This window comes from Desmodus rotundus, chromosome 4 (genome assembly GCF_022682495.2).
Source record: "Desmodus rotundus isolate HL8 chromosome 4, HLdesRot8A.1, whole genome shotgun sequence".
NCBI lineage: Eukaryota > Metazoa > Chordata > Mammalia > Chiroptera > Phyllostomidae > Desmodus > Desmodus rotundus.
In genome coordinates, this window is record NC_071390.1 from 19,179,677 (window position 1) to 19,203,422 (window position 23,746).

The window sequence follows — 23,746 nt, forward strand, 5'->3', positions numbered from 1 at the left end:
TGGGAAAAAGTACAATAAAAAAAGCTTTTTTAAAAAAAGCACAAAATGATTCTTGGCTTACCTTTCTCTAATCCCAAGATCTGATTTTTCAGAGTGTCCTTGTGCTGTTCCACTTCTGCCTTCTGATCTTCAATCTGGTGCAGTTTCTTGTGGATTTGCTCTCTGATTTTGTTGAGCTTCCCGATGTCAATGCGCATCTGACTGATTTCCTCCTCTTTGGCCTGCAATTAGTGAGAGAGAATTAACAAGGGACACTCCATGCATACAGGGTCTGCAACTGGACAATGGCAAACTCAAAACCAACAAAAGAAAATCCTTCCTGTGTCAGCGTGAAGTTGTCCTGTCAGCTTAAATCAAAACACCTACTGTTCAGTGTTCAGAGAAATGGAAAAACCCTATTCTCTGAATAAAATATGTGACTAAATAAGCTAAAAATAATTTAAAAAACTGATTAAACCTGATGTCTCAAGGTACCCCAAAATGTTGAATCAAAGAAGATAAGAATGCTGAGCTGTATATATCATAAATGTGTGAATTTTGTGTACAGATATTATATTTATTAGCAGTTTTCAGACTCACGAAGTGATCTCTCTCAGAAAGTTATTAACGTGCGATAAGATATTCAAATGCACTTTTGCACCCACATGGCCACTGCAGCGCAATACACACACGACAGGGGGACTCTTCTTCCCCAGAGCATGTTAACCTATGGGTGTACCTACAGACAGGTAGACAGGGCAGCATTAATGTGTAAGTCTTCATAATACCCGAAGGTAACAAAACAACAATTCTAGCAACAGGAAGCACCATATTTTTGTCTATGGACTTCAAGTGTTATGAGTTTTTTTAAAATTCAAATTAAATGCATATTTCAAAATGTTGCCATTCTTAGAAATTACTGGGAAAGCAACCAATGACACTTCTGCAAATAAAGGTTAACAATTATCCCCAGCTCTTGACATTGAAGAGACGGAACTTGACTGAGCATCTTATCCTCCGATTATTGGTAGAAGCAGAATCCCGTCCATTCAGGATCTGGTGACAAAAATCTATCATTTTTCAAGGTACCCCATTCATGTTATCAAAGGGGAGAATTAATGGTATAAGTACTTGTACTTTAATTTCACCTTAAGGGCTAATATATTATTTTGCCTTACGTAGTCGTTTCTTTTCTGCTTCCACTTACAGCACTCTCATAAAGAATGGTTTCCAGCCAAACCATTCTGGACTGCTTTACATGTTCCTCAGCCCCAGGTCCTACAGCATCCATATTAATTGACCTAAAGTCCCTTTCACTTACAACAATATGTTCTAGTTCAATAATTATTAATCCAGAGCCCATGCTTAGACTTCAGAAAAATTCTGGAGACTCTGAGATGGCACGCAAAACAAGACACAAGATGTAGAATAAGTGTGTGTGCCTGTGTGTGCGCACGTCCACACACTTTTGACAGATTCTCAAAAGGGCCTGTGATGCAAAAACTGTATGACTCACTACTCAAATCTAAGTATTATTCCTGATTGGCCACTCACTTTATACCCAATATTGTCACATACTCAGAGTAGGGTTTCCAGATTTTTTAGAATTAGCGATAAAAATAAAGCTGCTCTGTTAAGCATGTAGGCATAAACTATGTACCCAAGCATAAAACTGTTGTCCAAACTTAATTTGCAAGTGCGCTTCAAGGAGAAGAGGGAGAAGAATAGGAAATTTGCATTGGACAGAGCAAAAATCATGCTTCTACAATCCTGGAAGTAAGCACCCAACAGAACCAGTCCATCCCCCACCCCACCCACTCCACCTTCTCCATACAGGTAATAAAATGTGACCAGACTTCTTTGCTATTCACTCACATAAATGGCTTCTAGCTCTGGGCAGCCGGTGACTTGAAAAGCTAAGTTACGGAGATGAACATCTGAGCTAGCTTTGGAAAGCATTCGCATAATCGTATGATCAATAATCAAGTTTGCAGTTTTGTAAGGAAGAATGGAAGCTACACACTGTCTGCTTCCAGGCATAAAGCAAACACAGTAGGCTTGCGCCTGTCTGATGTATCAAGGCTAATGCAAGTTATAGAACCAAGGGCTCAACCACATGGCAAACCTGTATTAAAAGGGAATGAGGGAGAGAGATCTATCACTTGATGGTTACTTTGAGCTCCAATGCCTTCTGCTGGTTTTCCTGGCATAGCTGCTCACAAGCCAAACTGTGTTGTTCGTTCTCTTGCTGAAGTTTAGAATTTCTCATCTGAAACTGCTCCAGTTCCTTTGCAGCTCTCTCATTCAATATCTGGAAGAGGCAGAAAGAGCTGGTTAATGCTTTTTAATCTGATTACAATATCTGTGTATCCACACAGGAAGCCTCACAAACCTCCTGGGACAGTCACAGCAGCCATGCTGTTTTTGTCTTTGTACAAATGGTTCTTTATCCCCAGTGAAAGCACTAACCCACTCAAATATGATGCATGTTAAATGGCTGAGGAAAATGACGCCTTATAATGAATAACACAGGGAGAGTCATTTTCTTTCTGAGAGCCTTGGGAAGTCATGTTCACAGGTGGTAGATAAATATTTTAATACCTGTTTGCCATTTGGCAGGCTTTGCATACACAACAATTGCTATAATCATTGCAAATGAGTTAGAGATTCAAACGAGGTTTATCTGCTGTGGGTCTTAGAAGCTACACCTTCAGAAGCAAATCCTGCATTAACACGCCTACTACATTTTCCGGAACAGAACCACTCACTGACACCAACACAGAGACAGTTCCCCTTTAATCCAACTTAAGTCAAAACCATGCAACAGCAATGGAATGATTTCTATCTGCCTGAGTTCAATGTCAGCCGGCTTTTCTTCTTCCATACCTTGACTATGAATATTATAAAAACAGAGGATTAGATTTTAGGGGGCCATTTCTATTGGGAGAAAATTGGGGAGATGGAAGGATCTCAAATGGGCTGAAGGGAAAAGAAGAGAGAAGACAGACCCATAAAACTGACCCTTGGACAACCCAAAGGTCAGGGGTACCCTTCCCACACAGTCACATATCCATGTATAAACTCTTGACTCCCCCAAAACTTAACTATAGTCGCCCCTCAGGATCCAGGGAGGGATTGGTTTCAGGACCCCCTAGGATACCAACATCCATGGATGCTCCAGTCCCTGGTATAAAATGGCACCAAACAGTACATACAGTCAGCCGGTTGCAACTGTGGGTCCCTAACTGCAGATTCCTAACTGCAGATCAAAAACACTATTTTTGATCCACGGTTTGCTCAGTCTGCGCATATGAAACTAGCAGATAAGGAGGGCCAACTGTGTATTTACTGAAAAACATCTGCATCTAAGTGGACCCATGCAGTTCAGACCCATGCAGTTCAAGGGTCAGTGTAACTGTCATGTAAGTGAGAGTTAAACATGAAAAGAATCCATCCAATTTCCCAACAATTGGGACCAAATAAAATACAGCTGGCTATGCTAAAAATGGAATTGTTTGACACAAGTCCTGGATATTGCTAAACAAAGCACTATAGTTTTATCATGATGTCCAAAATTCTCTCAGATTTCATGCTCAAAGAACTCTCATATTTTTCTCAAGGATACTATACATTGTATGTTATCTATTTTATTTCTGGCTCTATATAAAATAAATAAAGCAACTGACAAAGAAATGTGTTCTAATATCTATTTTTTAAATAGAAAAATGCTATATGGCTTGGCAATTCTTTGGAAACTTCCTCAGAGAAAATATTTTCAAGAAATGACTTTTTTTCAATTACATGAATTGCTTCTTTAAGAAATGAGAAATGACAGCTAGACTTATTACTAAGTTACCTTAAACCACTATTACAGGGGAAATGTTAAAAAAAAAAAAAAGGACCTTATTTAAAGTGTATAAAGACTGAGTATGGTTCCCTAAACTTGAAAGTTAAAAATAAACCTGTTATGCTTCACATCATGGCTGTATCATAGCCAGTGAGGTTTATCCGAGGCAGGATTACTGCTAATTGAAAATAAAATAAAGTAAAAAATAAACAAACTTGTAAAAAGTCAATCATGTTATAATCACACAATGGAATACTATGCAGTATGAGAGTCAATGTACTGAGCTCTGTCCATTCGGACTCTCTGCCAGGATGCCACATACCTCTCCGGGCTATCCAGGATGGTATCTGCAGTCACATCTGGCTGTTGAGCACCTTGAAATGGTACCAGTGCAACCCCAAGAATGGAACGTTCTATTTTCTTTAATTTTAACTAACAAATTCACATAGTCACATGCAGCTAGTGACTACCATGCTGGACCGTGCATGCCTATAACCACGGGGCAACAACATGAATGAGTCTCACGGACGGAATGTGGAGCCAAGGAAAATCGACACAGAAGAGTACACCTGCGTGATTTCACTTCTGTAAGGTGCAAAAATGGGCAAAACTCATCTCCGCTCAGAACTCAGCACAGAGGTGACCTCTGGAGGAGGGGACGCAAGGCGGTAACTGGGGTAGTGTATCAACTTGGGCTGGATTCAGGAAACCAAGTGGAAAAAATTCATCAAGCTATACACTGGGGACTTACACACTTTTCTATGTCTATTATATTGTACATTAACAAAAGATTAAAAAGAAATTAACCTCTAGGAGCCAAAAATAAAAAGAAGGGCACATCTCTACCTATAAGAGCCATTCAAAGCGCTAAGTGTCCTTGTTACCAGCATCTAGAGTGAAGGGAGTTTGCTGCTTTCCAAAGAAAATACAACACGTGCCGACAGACCACAAACCAAGGCATTGTTCCTGTTTTTGTGGGGACCCTCAGGGCAGCCGGCACCCCACACACCTTCTGCTCCTTCAGCTGCGGCTCCAGCCTCTGAAGCTCCTCCTTGCTCTTCTGCACGTACTGCTGCAGGGCCTTAATCTCTGTCTGCCTGGTGTCCATGTCCGTCTGAATCTGCTTCAGCTCTTTCTCCAGCTTTTCCTTCTTTCGAGTCTCCCTCATAACTTCATTCTGAAGTTGCTGGATTTCTTGTTGGAACTATGGGCACAGAAAGGACAGGCAGGAAGAGATGAACCCCTCCCCAGGACAGGTCTCAACCAGCGGAGCCCCTGCCCCTCAGACCCTTCATTCCAGGGCAGTCACTTTGTAGAAGCATTTCCCCTGGAGGACAGTCCTCTTTGAACCCCAATGTACAAACTTATCGAGAACGTTCCGTTTTGTTTTTCAGAGCCTTGACACTAAATGTCCACCCTGATGGCGGAAACAAACCCACAAAGAAGGTATAAAATCCAATTAAGCCCAGAATCTAGAGAAGTTAAACATGGAAGGAACTCATCCAAGTCTCCGGCAATGGGTACGAACTAAAATATAGCCAACTGGCCTAAATATGAAATTGGTTTTTTATATGAGTACTGGATATTGCTAAAGAAAGCACTATAGTTTTATCATGGTATCCAAATTCTATAAAAGGCCTTTCTCTTACCTCACGCTCAAAAAAGTCTCATGTTTTTCTCCTAGAGACGGGACTTATATTGTCTATTATCTATTTGACTTCTGACTTAATGTAAGTGTTTGGAAGGGTTCAGTTAGACGGCTTGCTTACAGTGGAAAAGGGTCAAGGGAACTACTTTCACCACCCCCAGATGCAGGGCACCCTGGTCTTCACAGGAGATGCCTTCTTGGGCCAGAATTGGAAGCAGTGCCCCACCTCAGTGACTTCTGAGACAGATGAGAAGAGTGACTCCAGTCAAACTGCCCTTGTGAGAACCAGCCAGAGAAACACGCAGCACAGTGAGTGCCTCCTGCGGGCAGCAGGGGTAAAGGCGAGAGAGGGAGACTGGGGAAGGACTAAACATCTTCCCCGACGGTAACGCCCCTTCATGGTGCCCTCCTTGGCGGGGCTGACCTGGCTGATGGTGTGCTCGACCTCCTCTCTGCCTCGCTCCATGTCCTGCTGCTGGGCAGCGGTCTGAGCTAAGGACTCCCGTAATTTCACCACTTCTGACAAGAGCTGGTCTCGCTCCTTTGTCACCTCTTCTTTGAATTTCAGTAAATCTCGGATACTAAAAAAGCAGAACACAGGGGTCAGACTAAACAGCCTGCTTAGGGGGCCTTTCTCTCATCCTCTGAGTGCACCGTCACCGGGACGCCTCCGGGTCAAGGATGAGTGCCCGTCAGGTGTGAAATGGAAAGGTCTTCGTGCCCCGACACGGGAGCTGTTTGTGAGTTATTCACCAAAAAAAAAGAAGTGCCAGTAATAATATGCGTAATACAATGCCCTTTCTTATACTTAAGAAATTACAGCGTCCGTGTGTGTGTGTGTGTGTGTGTGTGTGTGTTTATAGGGATTTTCTATGGACATCCAGAAAAACAGACACCAACTGGTAACTTACCTCTGAAAAGGGAAATTTAGGGTGGAAGAGTTGGAGAGATGATCTTTACTTCTTAGTTCCCACCCCTCTATGTTATTTTGAATTTGTTACCGTAAGACCATAATTGCTATTGTCAACTCTCGTAACTAACCCCAAGGAGATGTGAATCCAGGAAGTTATTTGTTTACGACATCCACTGGAGGGCTACGGTCACGGCTATGAAGTCGAAAGTGAAGCATAAACAGGCAAACAGTCCGCGGTGCCACTTTTCTACCCATTGACCCACGGACTACAGTTTCTCCCAAGGAAGTGCTATCCACATCAAGTGTTTCCAGCAACAAAATTTGGAAGTCATTCGTGATGCCAGATTTTAGGGAGTATGTGATAATATTTGTTGATTTGAATTGTAAACCAGTTACTTCCGCATTTCAAAAACCATTATGTGGAATTTGTCATGACTTTCTGCAGAGTTGGCATTTTCAAAGTAGAAAAACTGTGTCTGCTATGACTTGTGCAGCAGAATTGTCTAGAGCAAGGTGGCTACTTTGGAGCTGAGAAAGCAGAGGCCTGTGCAGCTGACAGTCATCATCTTTTGACTGTTCAAAACACAATAATTTAATAATGTTTACTTATGAACAGCTTGATATAACATACAGGGACCTTCAAAACCACATTAAAACTCTTCTCCAAAACAAAACTTTGAATTCTAAGGTTACTGTGAAAAGAGAAGCTACACCTGAGTATACTGTTGAAGACAAAATTCTGGCTGGACAGTTTCTTCAGTTTTCCTCCTCAACCATGTGCCAATTCTCATTAAAACACCCCCTAACTGAATCAGTTCCCTCATGTTGCTCTTCAGCAGTTGCTCTGATTATGCTTGACTTCTTAGATAAGAAAATAGAGTCCACCATGATGAGCACCATATCCGTTTCTACTCCCTCCCCTAATTCCTACACTTAGAGCTATGTATCAGCATTGGATAAACTCATCGAGAAAGCGTAAGATACCTAGACAGCAGTTAGATTTAGTTAAAGATGCCTAAGGAAGCATTTGTGCATTCCTGAAAAGTGCAAGTTTCTGCATGACCTACCCAGTGCTACACTCCTGAAGGGAAGGTAAAGGTGTCTTTATTCAGAGAGTTCACAGACTAATGGGTGCAGAAGCACATCAACAGATACAATACAATGTGATCAATGTCACACCTGAGGTAGGGGATGGGTCTCAGGGAAACAGGGAACACAGTGACTCTCTGCTTGGTCATAGGGTCTGGAGGTGGGGAGGAAGTTGGAACAGAGATGCTGGTGGCAATGGAGTTCAGGTGGTATTTGAGATGAATCTTGAGGGATGCATCGTTGTTTATGATGTGGAGAAGGGAAGAAGAAGCATTCCTGGCACAGAAAGCAGCATGTTCAAAGGTTTGGAGTCGTGAGTAAGCAGTGTTGCTGCATATGAGTCTAGCAAGGCTGACTGGGGCAGACCTAGGAAGGCTCTGACAGGCATGTTCAAGACTTTGGGCTTTATCCTTTGGGAATGGGTAGCTGTCAGAGGTGTTTATGCTGGAGATGGAAGCATGCAGGTACGTGTTTCAGAATCAGAAGTCTGGTATGTGGTGGATAGTAAAGAGGGGAGATGTCTCCTTGAGGGCACGGAGATCAGTTAGAAGTCCACTGTCAAATCCAGCAGAAGATGGGAAGGCCCAACCAAGGCAGTAGCTCTGGAAATAGGGAGGAGAGAAAGACAGAAGTGAAGGCTGAGTCAACAGGACAAAGTTTCAAGGGGGAAGGAGAGGCAAGGAAGAGGAGAAACTGTTTTCTGGCCAAGAACCTGAGAAGTTGGAAGGATGGTGGTGCCACTAATTGGGGGGTGCGGGGGGGTGCTGGAAATCTGGGCAAAAAAGCAGCTAGTTCCATTCCACACACAGTTGAGAGAAATAAACCTAAAATCTCTACTCATTTTGAAACGGTAGTACTGACTCTTATAGACCCAGAAGTTTACTATAACCATAAATTAGGAATTCTTGGGTGTGCAGAAAGGGTATATTAAAAAGAAAAAAAGTAGCAATAGGCAGAAAACAATCTCTGGGAAACCAACAAAGAGAGAGTGTCTTGTATTGCGTGCAAGGTGACACTGACAAAGCCCAGGGTGTCTGTGGCAGGAGTTCTCTGCAAACACAAGTCTGACACAACACGCATCAGGAAGGCTATGACCTACTTGCTGTCCTGGTCCATTGTCAGGCCTGACCCCTGCTCCACCAGTTTGGTTAGTTTCACAATTTCCTCTTTCAGGGTAAGAATCGTCTCCTTCGCCTTCTGTTCTTTATCATAGGCCGAGTCCACCATCTTCCAGGCCTTTTCAATTTCCTAGATGGGCCACAGGACATCAGTGAGAAAAGACAAACTCAGTAAACAGAATAACAAAACAACTACAGTGTAGTAGTCATTTATGGAGAAAGAAGGTTATATAGTATACAGTATGCATTAAATTTATATTGACTTACTGAAATGTTCAACATGAGCTAGTCAATACTGAACACCAGTCTTTAGGGGAGTATTGGAAAAGGGTATTGTGTGTGCGTGTGTGTGCGTGCATGTGTGTGTGGCCACGAAGCTCACATACTGCAAGGGTCGTTATAACTAGGAGGATATTTCTAATAAAAATGTTAAGGTAGGTTTGAAAAGTGAAAAGTACAAGTTTATGTGATTTCCAAGTCCAGATATTTTATTTTTAAAAAATAAGCTTTATCACATAAAAAATGATCTTGGATCCAAGCCCTAACTGTGAAGCTCTTGATAGAGTCTAAATAAAAAAATATATTTTGCCCTTGGTCCCAAGTGAATTCCTGATGGCCATGTGAGCTTTAGAACAATACATAGCAAGGTGGTCTTTGCTGTTTCCTAATTGTACACAGCAGCCTCAGTAATTCCCGCTTCCAGAAACTCAAGCCCAGGCCTTCTCGTCAAATGCCTATAGGGGAAAAAAATACCCATGGCAGGGAACGGGAACAATGACTTATGTAGTTTTGGCTTCCTTACTATTATGAAATGCAATGTTGAACAGTAACATAAATAGTTACAAGTGAATTACAGCCATCAAATAAATGAACGAAGCACAGTAAATATTGCAACAGCCTTAAGTTTTACCCTGCCAATTAATTTCTTGCAAAATTTCATCCAGTGCAATGTAAATCCTTTATACAGGTAAGAATCTATTCACTTACGGTGAAAATATTCCACTTTCATGTTGCAAGGGATAAAATGGGTAGTAGAGTATTTAATTTAATTAAATAAATTCATACTATTACAACAGAGAGAGATGACTCCAGTGAACTACACACACAAGTCAGTGATTCCAAACAAAATGTCAGTTTATGGAATAGGTTCTTCTGTAGCAACCATACAGACTCTGTGTTCACAAAACTAATGAAGGATATTTAAATGAAAACATGATTATATGACGATTTGTCCAAATCAACTTCGCCAACTAGATTTTAATCAATTCATGACTTCCATTTTCAGTTTTTAAATTTGCGACAAAAAGCGGGGCTTTTTCTTATTGTAAAATGAATTAAAGCTTTCTTTATGTCAATTTTTCAGCAAAGAGAAGAAATTAAAACAGGAAGAAAACACTTCAAGAAAAGGCATTTCTAAGAAAATATGTCTTATTTGCACTGGTCTTGGAAATTTATTTGAATTGGCAGATGTTTAATTGCATGATATCAAGGGAATTATCTTAAAAGTTTGTGATTTTTTTTCTCATCACTAGGGTTTTAATTATAAATTAAATTCTTATCACACTGAAATCAACATGGAACATTTACATTTACCTTCAAAATAATGCAAAACACTTGAGGATGAAAAAATAAAGTGTAAGACAAAGCCAGATGAATCCCTGTTCTCCCATTACAAGGAACTGGGAGGATCAGGGCAGAAGCAAAGAGATGCTAAAAAATATATATAACATGAAAATTACTATCTAGGTATTCCCAAGGTAATGTCTCCTAAAACAGTAAAAAGAAAGGTAGAAATATGAAAATATCTTTAACAAGCTATCATCATGAGATATTTAATTACTATTCATCTTGTATCAAACAAGACATATTGACATCCCTAATACTACACTTTTCTCTAAGTCTCTTTGCTAACCCATTATTTCTTAGAAACCACGCTAGTAAGGTTTTACACTATTTTCTAAATAGTGAAACTCACCCAGTCTAATTATTTTCTTTGGAAAAGATCATTATTCTCTAGGCTTAATGAATATATAAATCATGTAAATTTTAACTTAATCACTCATTTACGACCAGCCCAGAGCTGACAATACGATGAAAGGATGACATTTTAAATACAGGAGGCATTGACGGCCGCTCTCCATTGATTCTGTTTCCAGAAGGTCACTGACCTTTTTCAAGGAGGCAATGGTGGTCTGGTCATCCTGGGAGAGCTTCAGGGCAGTGGCGACCTTCGCGGAATTAACCACAATCTCCGCATTGAGCTCTCTGCACTTGGCCATGAGACGCTTTTCATTGTCATAAGACTTTTTCATGATGGCGTGAAGCTTCTCATACTCAGTCTTAAATCGCTCCAGACCTTTGTCTCCTGAAAGTTCATTGAGAACCTCCTGAAAATCCTTTTCGATTTCTTCATATGCAGTTTCTTCCAACACTGGTTTCTCACCCTTCTCCTGAACAGAAGAGCAGGGATGGCAATGAGCATTCCAACGTTTGCACCATGACTATTCAGGAATTACTGTTGACGTCCATGCACCAAAGACCGTCAGACAAGCAAAGTAAAAGCACTGGCGAGCAGAACATTTAAGACTACGTGTTGGGAACAACTATATAACATGCATGCCCTGATGCTACATGTATGTATACAGGGGTGGGCAAAAGGAGGTGTACATTTGAGAGTACACAAAACAGAGTTTATTCCTGTATTATTATTTATTAATTATTTCTATTTCAACTGTAAATCTACCTTTGCCCACTCCATATATAATATTTTCTACCACCTGGTATTGTTATGGATTAGATTAAATGGGATAATTCGACTTCTGGCCAAGATGGAGGTGTAGGTAGACACACTGTGCCTCCTCGCACAACCAAAAGAAGGACAACAACAATTTAAAAACAAAAAACAACCAGAACTGACAGAAAATCGAACTGTATGGAAGTCTGACAACTAAGGAGTTAAAGAAGAAAGATTCATCCAGACCGGTAGGAGGGGCGGAGATGGGCAGCCAGGAGGAGAGGACTCATGGCAAGGAGGGGGCTGGTGGACCCAGTGAGGTGGCGGGTTGTGGAGCGGAGTAGGCAAAGCTTCAGCTGGCCAGCGAGGCAGCAGCTGGTGGACCCGGCAGCCCCACATTCGAGCGCAAATAAACCAGGAGGAGCAACTGGGGAACAAAACAGACCATGCAACCCAGGGCTCCAGTGTGAGGAAATAAAGCCTCAAACCACTGATTGAAAACACCTGTGGGGGTTGAGGCAGCAGGGGGAGGAACACCCAGCCTCATAGGAGAGGTCGTTGGAGAGACCCACAGGGTCCTAGAATGCACACAAACCCACCCACCCGGGAATCAGCACCAGAAGGGCCCAATTTGCTTGTGGGTAGCAGGGCAAGTGACTGAAAGCCGACAGAGAGCGGAGCAAGAGGCACTGTTCCCTCTCGGACCCCTTCCCCACATATAGTGTCACAACACAGCCATGTGGGTTGCCCTGCCCTGGTGAACACCTAAGGCTCCGCCCCTTTATGTAACAGGCACACCAAAACAAAAACCAAAAAAAATGGCCCAAATGAAAGAACAGATCAAAGCTCCAGAAAAAATACAACTAAGCCACGAAGAGATAGCCAACCTATTAGATGCACAGTTCAAAACACTGGTAATCAGGAAGCTCACAGAATTGGTTGAATTTGGTCACAAATTAGATGAAAACATGAAGGCTATGCTGAGTGAAATAAAGGAAAACGTACAGGGAACCAACAGTGATGGGAAGGAAACTGGGACTCAAATCAATGGTGTGGACCAGAAGGAAGAAAGAAATATCCAATCAGAAAAGAATGAAGAAACAAGAATTCAAAAAAGTGAGGAGAGGCTTAGGAACCTCCAGGACATCTTTAAACATTCCAATATCCAAATTATAGGGGTACCAGAAGGAGAAAAGGAAGAGCAAAAAGTTGAAAACTTATTTGAACAAATAATGAAGGAGTACTTCCCTAATCTAGCAAAGGAAATAGACTTCCAGGAAGTCCAGGAAGCTCAGAGAGTCCCAAAGAAGCTGGACCCAAGGAGGAACACACCAAGGCACATCATAATTACATTACCCAAGATGAAATAGAAGGAGAGAATCTTAAAAGCAGCAAGAGAAAAGGACACAGTTACCTGCAAAGGAGTGCCCATAAGACTGTCAGCTGATTTCTTCAAAGAGACCTTATAGGCAAGAAGGGGCTGGAAAGAAGTATTCCAAGTCATGAAAGGCAAGGACCTACATCCAAGATTGCTCTATCCAGCGAAGCTTTCATTTAGAATGGAAGGGCAGATAAAGTGCTTCCCAGATAAGGTCAAGTTCAAGGATTTCATCATCACCAAGCCCTTATTATATGAAATGTTAAAGGGATTTATTTAAGAAAAAGAGGATAAAAAATATGAACAGTAAAAGTGACAGCAAACTCACAGTTATTAACAACCACACCTAAAACAAAAACAAAAGCAAACTAAGCAAACAACTAGAACAGGAACAGAACCACAGAAATGGAGACCACATGGAGGGTGATCAACAGGGGAGTGGGAGGGGGAGAGACGGGGGAAAGGTACAGAGAACAGGTAGCGTAAATGGTAAGTAGAAAATAAACAGGGGGAGGGTAAGAATAGTATAGGGAATGTAGAAGCCAAAGAACTTGTATGTATGACCCATGGACATGAGCTATAGGGGGGGAATATGGGTGGGAGGGGCTGTTCAGGGGAGAGGGGAGTGAAGGGGGTGAAATGGGACAACTGTAATAGCATAATCAATTAAATATATTTTTAAAAAGATTAAATGGGATAATTCATGTTTAACACTTAGCCAAGTGTCTGGCAAACAGTAGGCACTCAATAAATATCGATAGCTGTGATAATTATTCCAAACCCTGATCTATTCTCATTTGATCCTACTTCTTACTGCCCCCAGAATTGCAGAGGGAATCCACAGCACACTGAGGTCCGACACAGGGAGATCTTGGTATAAATACCACAAAATCACACATACAGTGAAACCCATAGGAAATATGGAATAGTCTCCTAAAAGATATTCCATCATTTTTATCCCCTAAGAACATTAGGCTAGGTCATCTCCACAAGTATATTGAAATGCCCCCTGTGTGATGCTCATGGGTCTTTTCCACAGCTGCTTTCCTTGATCCACTGGACAACAAGTTACTGAAAACTAAGCCCAGACATGCAAATGTAATTCAAGCAGGTCTGGCTATGACTTAGATGAGAACCCAGGAATTAGTTATGTAAGAATTCTTATTTCCCTAGTGTATGGATTGAACTGCATCCCTCAAAAAGTGATGTTGAAGCTCTAACCCCTAATACTTGTGAATGTGACCTTATTTGGAAGTAGAGTCATCGCATATATAATTAGTTAAGCTGAGGTCATACTGGAGTAGGGTGTGTCTTAATCCAACATTACTGGTGTCCTCATAAAAGGAGGCGGGATTATAACTTTGTATTGTGATGGACTTTAACCAAATTTATTGTGGTAATCATATTGCAGTATATACATACATCAAATCATTATACAGAGTGGGCAAAAGTAGGTTTACAGTTGTGAGTACACAAAACACAGGTTATTCTTGTATTATTTATTAATTATTGTATTATTTTCCATAGGAATGACTGTAAACCTACTTTTGCCCACCACTGTATTGTACACCTAAAACTAATACAATGTTATGTGTCGATTACATCTCAATAGAAATGTAAATGGGGATGAATTTGCACACAGACACACACAGGAAAATGCCACGTGAAGACGGAGGCAGGGATTAGACTGAGGCAGCTCCAGGCCAAGGACAGCTAAGGATCAATGGCTACCCGCCGAAGCTAGGAAGAAGCAATAAAGGATCTTACTCAGTCTAGAAGGAACATGGCCCTACCACCTTGATCTCAGATTTCTAGTCTCCAGAACCGTGAAACAATACATTTCTGCTATTTCAAGCCACCCAGTTTGCAGTATTATGTTATGGCTGCCCTAGCAAACTAATACACCTACTTCTTGATAGATACAGCACAATAATCAAAAAGAATAGTTAATATATTTATTCATTTATTCAGTAAATATTTATTGAACATCTGCTATATGTAGGTTGGAATGATGGAGCCTACAGGAGAGACTAAGATAAAGAATAAACAACCCTCCCACAGGAAATTTATACCTTAATAGTTGATGGGGTATGTTTTCCCATAATGGAAGTATAGAATTTGATACCTGCCATAAAACTTTCAAAATTCTACAAAGCCAGAATTACTCCCAGCAGCAAGAATTAAAGCAAATTTCACAAAGAAAATGGCATTTGATCAGGCCCAGAAAAGAAAATGGAATCTTCACTGGTAAATATGGAGACAGAGGGCATTCCTGGCAGATGACAAAGCATGAACAAAGGTCAGGGCCAAGGAAGTGTTTAAAATCTGAGACTGAATAAAAAGCTCAAGTTGGCTAAAGTATAAGAAGGGAGAAAGGCTTTAGCATCAAAGGTCAGTTGCTAATCAGAGAAAACAACTGAGACGATCTTTAATCCCAATAATAAAGTAAAATTCAAATTCACCCTGCCCTGGCTGTTGTCACTCAGTGGATTGAGCACAAGCCTGCAAATCAAAGGGTCAGGGGTTCAATTCCTATTCAGGGCACATGCCTGGGTTGTGGGCCAGGTCCCCAATGCGGGGTATAAGAGAGGCAACCACACGTTGATGTTTCTCTCCCTCTCTTTCTCCTTCCCTTCCCCTCTCTCTAAAAATAAATAAATAAAATCTTTTTTTAAAAAAGCTCATCCTAAAGATTCTGGGCAACTAGTCTAGTTTCCCTTCTGCTTTGACAAGTCTGTCTTGCCCAACATGAAGAAAGTCTGCATATTTTTGGTTTTCAAAAACATTAGTACTATTGATTAAATTTCTAAGGACAGCATGCAAGCAAAACAGAGCCCACATCTTAAAATAGATGTCAAGTCACAAGCATATCTAACATATCGTGTAACAATGTTAGTACTAATGTGAAACTCAACAGAAGTTTTCTTCCTGACTAAAAGCAGGTTATTGCAAAGATCACAATCCAGCAATTGCACAAAGGAGGAAAAATCATATTAAGGAAATATGGAGCTGCTGCTGCTCTGTGCTTTCCCCTAGTTGATGCTAAACATGAGCACACACAAAAATATATCATGGCAATGTTCTCAGTTCCATCCCTGTAAATGGTATTAATCAACCCTTGATGACCAGCCTAATGATTTGTTGCCAGACCAGGTTTTCCCTGTATATCTGGCACTTAGCACAGGAATGGAAAAATATCAAAGAAAGGAAAGTTTCAAAGAAACTTTTATGAGCAAGAGATTTGTTTATATGTCTATCACTATTCAAAGCAAAGCAAAAATTATCTCTTAGCTGTGACCAACGACCAATGGGTATTAACACTGTTAAGGCACATAAAGATATTTATCTTGGAAACATGGTTTCAACATGAATTAATCACAGAGGAACTGTGATACTCCTTCATTCAATACCTGTCTAAAGTGTTACTATCTGCCAGGCACTGTTTTAGGTGCTGGGAATATCAACTAGTGGGGAAAAGGAAAAAGGGAAAGAGAGCCCCAGTGAAAAGTGAGACCAGAGTGGAAATGAAGACTTATGAAAGCAGAGATGAGGAAAAGTTGGCTGAGATTAAGTGAGAAGAAAAACAAGGAAGAAATGAGGGGAGATCATGAAAGGAAAGGGAGACCAGGAAATAATTATTTCATAGCATTGGTATCTGGAGCTAATATACAGAAAATGAAGAAGAATGAAATAAACCAAAGCGACTAGTGGTGGGGGAAGGGGAGGAGGAAATACTCAAAAGCAAATAACAGGGGAAAAAGAGAAAATTGGAAGGAACGGGAGGAGGAGATGGGGAGCAAAGATGTGAATGAGTGAGGCTGAGGATGGGGTGTACTACAATGTGGGGGCGTGAATAAAGGCAACAAGATCGTAACACGATGGTCAGTGATAACACAGGGCACTGATGATGGGCTGAAGAGCTTAATGAAGATGTGTCACAGCAGGTCATCAGTTGAATCATGGTGTGACCCGTGTTCAAGAGTCAGTGAACAGGGGTGACATCTATGATATCTATGATATCTTCATAGATATCTATGAAGACTTCTTGTAGCTCCCATGTCAGTGAGACATCAATATGTCTATGTGTATCTCTCTTGTGGCTCAAAACGTAGAAGTGGGTGGGTACCTGCCATGAATTTCCTACTCCGCTTAGCACAGAGCCAGTTTAATAGTGGGGGTGGGGAATATGCACCCAGCTGAAGGACGGACAGGAGGTAATGGGGCCAGAGCCGACTGGGACGGGGTGAGGTGAGGCTGTGGATAGGGTTAGGATGTTGATGCGGAAAATACTGGAATCAGTGGGTATGACAGAGGACAACAGGAGAGGGACAAGGAGGAAGGGTGGAGGGAGAGGCGACACAGAGAAGGGCGCTGACTCCTGACCTCAGCCATCCTGACGCTGTCTGGCGGTGGCCTCGGAGCCTGCTGTGGACGTCGCAGAAACTGGGCAGGAGTCTGAGGAAGGGGTTGTGCACGGCCCCCAGCGTTTGAAACCGCACCACGTTACCACGTTACCACGTTACCAGTTATTTCTATTGCCAGCGAGTAGGCGCTCGGCGCGTCCTCCCGTCGCCTGGCAACGGTCACGCCCTCTAAGGGGAGTAATTGGACGTTCGAATGGGGAGGAGCCCCTTGAGGCCCGCCTCCGGGCGTCGTTCCTCTGAGAAACATGCAAATATTCTGAATGGGGTGGGACCAAGGAAATAAGGGGGCGGTGCCTCTGAGAAGCTAGTAGTAGTCCCAACGTGTGCGCAGAAGTTAGAAACACCAAGGAGAAAGGAAAGAAAGGTTGGCAAGAAGCAACCAAGAAAGAGGACGGTGGAGGAGACTGGGGAGCTGGCAAAGGAGAACCGAAAGACTAACGCTTACAAGGAAATGTGGATCAGACGGTTCTGGAAGAGAAAAGGACCGGCAGCCACCCTCTGCCCTCTGACAGAGAGACTGTCATGGGAACAAGAAATCATCTCAATTCGAGTCAATTCCAACCTTAGGAAGAGGTTACTGTGTGCGAGACACAGGCTGGGAAAACGAAGGTAGAGAAAAAACAGGGCCTGCCTTCAAAAGGTTTGGTCACTAGTGGTGAGAAAAATGGGATGCAGAGCTCAAGACACCCTGGGAAAACGTACCCAGGTATTTGGAGCCACAAGGGGAAAATCTGCCTAGCACCTGGGGCTCCTCTCTCCAGACCCTTTCTTCCCCCTCAGCTCCTTCCCTTTCGCCTCCACACCGCTTAGACTTCAGGTACAGAGAATGGGAGAAATTAAACTTCTTGGTTCATGAATCATGCAAGATCCCTCTCTTTTTATTGTTTCCCCTTTATCCCTATCCCTACTCCCACTCCTCATCCTCAGCCCCATTGGCATTCATGCTACTGAGCTTGGATATGTGTTTTTGAAAAATGTACAGCATTTTTAGTGGTATCAGACTTTAAGGCACCATCTTATTTTCTCCTTTTTTCACTCAACATTCTTTTTCGGTATCTATCCATGGTTGCAGTTGGTATTGTAATCCCAGTTCATTGCTTCTGATTGCTGCATAGTATCCTGTATTGGACATCCACACATTTTACTTTCATCCCCCAAATGATGGATACCAAGGCTGCCTCCAGCTCTCCAATAACACAAACAATGCAACAATGATCATCCTTGTCTGTGGTCCTTTATAGACCTGTGTGCAAATTCCTCTGAAATATAAGTCTAGGAGTGAGATTGTTCAAGTCATGGGGAGTACATGGGGCCACAGGATCTGATTATGCACAAAGACACCCAGCCAGGAGGCCAGTGGGGGCTGAGAAGAAAGCCCCACTCTCTTCCCCATGTCCTGCACCCTACTGGGGAAAGACGTCTCTTTCCCATAAAAGCTCTGTTCCCTAGTCAAGTCATGAGCCTAAGACAGCTGGACTACCGAGAGGTTGCACATCTTTTCAAATGTGTCTTTCCAGTGGTGAACTCCATTTTCCAATGACACAGAGGTGTCTGGTAGCCTGACGGAAGCCTGGGAACTTAACTTCACCAAGTACTCCTAGACCGCACACCAGAATTGCTGCCTGCACTATACATACTCCAGCACATAGTGTAGGGGTTTCTGTCCCCCATTCCCACCCTTGCCAGTACATGGTAGTTTATTTATTTACAAATTCACATAATGTTTACTCAGTGCATGATACTATTCTAAGTGCCGTATAAATACTGACTCATCTAATGAGTCAATTTTTAAAAAATTTCTGTCAATATTGAAAAGCATCAACACATTTTTTTAAATTAGCGTTTCTCTGCCAGTGAAGTTGAGCATTTATTTATATATTCATAAGCCACTTGGGGTCTCCTTTTGTGAATTGTCTATTTATAGCCTTTGCCTATTTTTCTATTGGTCTTTTCCTTTTTGATTAGCAAGAGGTCTTTGTAAAGTCTGGAAAATCATCTGCTTTCAAAGGAACTTTTCTTGTGACATCCTTTGTAGAGCAATAATTCTTAATTTTGTAACCCCTTATATATTTTTTTATTTTTTATATGCTTTTTTCAGTGTAATTTAAGAACTCTTTCTCAGTCCCAAGGTCATAAAGGTATTCTGTCATTTTCCTCTATTATCTGTGTAGTTTTACTTTTTCACACTCGGTTCTCTAATCCATCTGGAGTTCATCCTTTCATATGTGTTTGAGATGAAGATTTGATTTTATTTTTCTCAATGAAGGGAGCCAGTGTTTCAACATCTCGATTCCTCAGCATACACGGGTGTGTTCCGAGATATCTGCTCTGTTCCTGCGTCGGTGTCATGAGTTTTATCACTATAGTTTTGTGACCAGGCATCGTGGTTAAAGGGCATAGCCCCCACCCCTACTTCTGTCAAAGCTACATTGGCTATTCATGAAACTTTATCATCCCATATAACTTCAGGGTGTTTTTCAAGTTCCTCATGAGGAATTTTCATTGGAACTTCACTGAATTTATGAATCCATTTGTGCAATGACACCTCATTCATGAACTGAGATGGCTTACCCGGTAGACAAACAGGACAGCACCTGGCTGGGGCATAGTAGGGGTTGCGGGGGAGCTGGCAGATGAAGCTGATGAAGCAGGCTGAACCAAACTATAAGCAAAGCTAACAGGAACGGGGTGCAGATGGGCGGGCATCACCACTCAGGCTGCCTGGTATGTTTACAGGAAATCTGACTCCCCCCTGGGACCACCAGCTGTGGGACCACCATGATGTAGAGAGACTCCATAACATTCCTGAAGGTACATAACATCGGAGAATGACCTAGCCATTCATATCTTGTGCTATTGTGAGGCTCTGGGTCTTCTCGTTCCACAGGAAACTCCTAAAGGACCATTGCACAAGCAGGTGACCTGCCAAGGTGACAGTAATTCAATCCAGAAGACACTTTTTTAAATACCTGTTACATAGCAGGCACAGGATGACGCAAAAACCACAGAGGTGACTAAGGCAGAGTCACTGCCCTTTGCATTGGGGGAAAGGGAGAAAGAAAAATGTGCAATTCTAACAGAGGATGGTGGGATCACTTAGAAAATGGGTGGTCAGGGAATCTAGACACTGATACTTGAAAGCATTACTTAGGAGGTGGGGAAAGAAAGACCCGACCATGGGAGATCAGGGAGCCATGGGAGACTGAAAGGAACAGGACATGTTCAACTCACAGGAAAGGGATGCAGGTGGACATAAACATGGATGAATGAATGGATGGGAACATGGGTAGTTGGACAAATTAATTCAAGCTGACGAAAGAAAATGCTTTGCTTCTAATTTTTCAGATTACTGACACTCACCAACCTGTTCCCCTTTGTTGTTGTAATACAAAGGAGCACTAGGTGGCATCATACCACCAAAAGTCCTCACCTTTTAGAGCCTACCAGAATACAGGCCCACCAAGATTGAGCCAGCCCCTAATTTAGACAAAGTGCTTCTATCAATCTCGTTTGTCATTATACCCACTTAATTTATTAACTGAGCACCTACTATATTCCCAGTCCTATGCTGTGGAGGATATGAAGGAGTTGAAAGGATCTCTTCCCCCAAAGAGCATGGGAAGCAAAATATGCATGCCATCCCTCCCCCACATAAAAAAATTTAAAACAGGTTGGAGGCAGGATGTAGTGAGGATGTCAAGATTTACTATCCACTGTAATCCGAACCTTTTGACCTTCTGGTGCCTTCCTACCACTTCTTGTCACACTGGATTCCTCAGTTCCTCCTGTGTCCTGTTCTTTCCCATTGCTTGGAATTCACACACGCTGACCTGTCTGTCTAGAATACTCAGCCCTCCCTCTTCACCTGGCCAATGCCCACCTGTCCTTCCTACAAATCTCACTTCCTCAGGGGGACCTTTTCTGACCAACCCCCCAACACCAGACCACGTTTTCAAGCACAATGTGTTCCACTTCTTGGACCAATCCCACAATGGTAATTATATATTCACGGAAATGGTCGTTCAGTATCTCTCTTCTCTACCAGGCTGTCAAACAACAAGAGGACAAGGATCACATATGTCTTGTCCAGTCCTGTTTCCACCGGTGTTATAGGCTGAATTGGATCCCCCTAAAATTCGTATGTTGAAGCGCTAGCCCCCAAGTACATCAGAATGTGACTGTATTTGGAGACAGGGCCCTTAAAAGGATTATTCAGTTAAAATGAGGCCATTTGGGTGGGTCCTAATCCAGACTGACGTTCTTGTAAGAGGAAAGTTGGACACACAAACAGACACCAGGGACACACACACAGAGGAAAGACACACATCAGAAGGGGCCATCTGCACGGCAGACACAGAGGCCACAGGAGAAAGCAAACACCTGGATCTTCTACTTCTAGCCTACAGAACTGCGAGCAAATGAACTTCTGTTGCTTAAGCCACCCAACCTGTGGGGCTTTATTATGGCAGCCCCAGCAAACTAATATAAATGACCATCACTCCTCTCAGTGTGTAACTATTAAGTGAACGACTATTGAATGAGTTCTAAAATAGGGAAGACCGGTGAAGGATGGCATTATTAGGGAAAGGTACATGGTAGACATAGCTCTTGGACTTGACCTTAAATGAAAACATGAATTATAGACATGGAAAAAATAGAAGGAATTCCAAGTATGAAAAATAGCATTGGGCAGATACAAAGGAAAGAATGCAAAAATCCTGCGGCAAGGAGGGTGGAGCCCCTATCAGGGGCCAGTGAACACTAATGTTGATAAGAGGGTGTAGGTGAATGGTGGGAGCTTTGGAAGAATAGTAAATACGCAGCTGCAAACTCAAAGGCCAGAGATAGCCACAGACAGACCCATTCACTCTGCCAGATAACTTGAATATGTGATCATGAACTATAGTACCTCTGCAAAGTTCGTTGTTTAAACTTGGGTATAAGTGCCTCCTACAGCACCCTCCTAGGACATCTAAGCTGTGTGCTGTGACTCAGAAATAGGAACAGGGTTATGTACACAGTGCTCACCTCTTCAACAGCACCCAGGGAGGCTATTAAGTGCAACTCCCAAAAAGCAGACAGAGACACTAATGGGCCCTACGTGGAAATCCCCAGCCTGCACTGCAAAGCAACTGTTCCCTCAAAAGAGGCTACTTCTCTAATGGATCACGGAGGTCCTAGAAGCAATTTGGGGGGCTTCTACACAGCCCACAATCCTCCAGTGAGATTAGTAAAGATAATGTTAGTAGCGAGACTGGTAACTCCCACCCAGAAATACATTTCTCCGTGAAGCCAAAGTGTTCTAGGTAGCCCTCCCTGCTCCCCAGGGCCATATCTGGAAGGGTCAGGAGTGAAGACCTAACCCACATAAGGCCAATTCCATTATTTTTCCTGGGGATTTATGGTCGGGACCCAGCCTTGCAAGTCACTCCGTTCTGAGGCCTGGAACTGACTATGCGAAACCCAGGGGAGGCAGAGAAAGGTGGGCTGCATAGAGGGAAGAATAAAGCAAATGAGAAAGGAGGGGGAACCCACAGGCCGAAGGGAGGAAAGGAGAGTTGGGGGATAGGGGACTTCCTCGGCTGTTGGTGCCCCTTCAGATTCTGGTTGCTGTCCCTGAGGAGGCCCACCAACACCTGCTTTCTTGTGTTCTGCGGGATACTTTCATTCTTCCTAACAGAGTCACCTTATTTGTTTCGTCTACAGGAAGTGAGTTTCCATTCTGACAGTAATACCTGCCCTCACTCCAAAAACAGCCCCAAAGCCCTGACCAATGCGGGTCTTCTTTGTACAGTCATGCCTATGATAGCTCTGGATTTGGTATCCGTGAAATCTAAAACCCACACCTGCAGTCCCCCCAAACAGGGCAAACACTGCTCAGGTCATCATATCTAACATTTCTCCTCCAGGCTGTCGGGAAGATTAAAAGCCCACGTGTTGCAGAAAATTGTTATCATTTATCAGCTGTCCCTATGCTCACCTTAGATGACAGAGCAGAGTCCCAGCTGGCTAGTGCTTTCCAAAACTGTTCAGACCATATTTTATTTCTTTAATCTGCTCCATTTCCAGCCTGCTGCAGAGGTAACTTAACAGAACATTTGTGGAGCATTTGACATCGATTCCCAAAGGGTCTTCATACAAACTTCCCTCTTGATACCCAAAGAGGCAAGAAAGCTCAGGCAGATTTATTGGGAAGACTGAAAGGTCAGGCACGCAGAGAAAGCAGTGGCAATCTGCCACCGCAGAAGATCATTCTTACCAGAAGAAGCAGGCGACAGTGTCACAGCCACTCAGTCATCTTACCTGGCTGAAATTTTCATGGCTTAACAGCAACAGTAATCTTCCCGTCAGATTACTTTTAGGTCTGACAAGGCAGGCTACTTCATTTGGTTGGTGCTTCTCACCCAAGAGGCCAAGGCCACAGTGACTTACACAGATCAACTGGCTAACCAGATTGGTTGAAAGGACTGGCTTCACATAGCCTGTTTCCACTACAAATAAATAAACAAATTGAATAAGTGAGTGAATAAGCAAACAAAGGAATAAATAAAATTGTTTTTAATCAAATGATGATGGGCCAATATTTTTATCTCTACTATCCCCTGAAAACACCATA

General features: G+C 42.5%; 1 protein-coding gene and 1 pseudogene across 1 annotated transcript in view; one reads left to right on the forward strand and one right to left on the reverse strand.

Moving 5' to 3' along the window:
* Positions 1-17,250, reverse strand: part of CFAP58 (cilia and flagella associated protein 58) — a 94,340-nt gene extending 77,090 nt beyond the window's left edge. Inside the window, exons 1-7 of the mRNA XM_045191300.2 lie at positions 17,090-17,250; positions 10,763-11,044; positions 8,576-8,724; positions 5,899-6,055; positions 4,836-5,030; positions 2,153-2,290; positions 62-221 (exon numbers count right to left, since the gene is read on the reverse strand). Coding sequence (XP_045047235.1) covers positions 62-221; positions 2,153-2,290; positions 4,836-5,030; positions 5,899-6,055; positions 8,576-8,724; positions 10,763-11,044; positions 17,090-17,098 — 1,090 coding nt within the window. The 5' untranslated portion in view covers positions 17,099-17,250. The remainder of the gene's footprint in view (positions 1-61; positions 222-2,152; positions 2,291-4,835; positions 5,031-5,898; positions 6,056-8,575; positions 8,725-10,762; positions 11,045-17,089) is intronic.
* On the forward strand, positions 3,948-4,062 carry LOC139440884 (U4 spliceosomal RNA; annotated as a pseudogene).
* Positions 17,251-23,746: the final 6,496 nt, after the last annotated feature.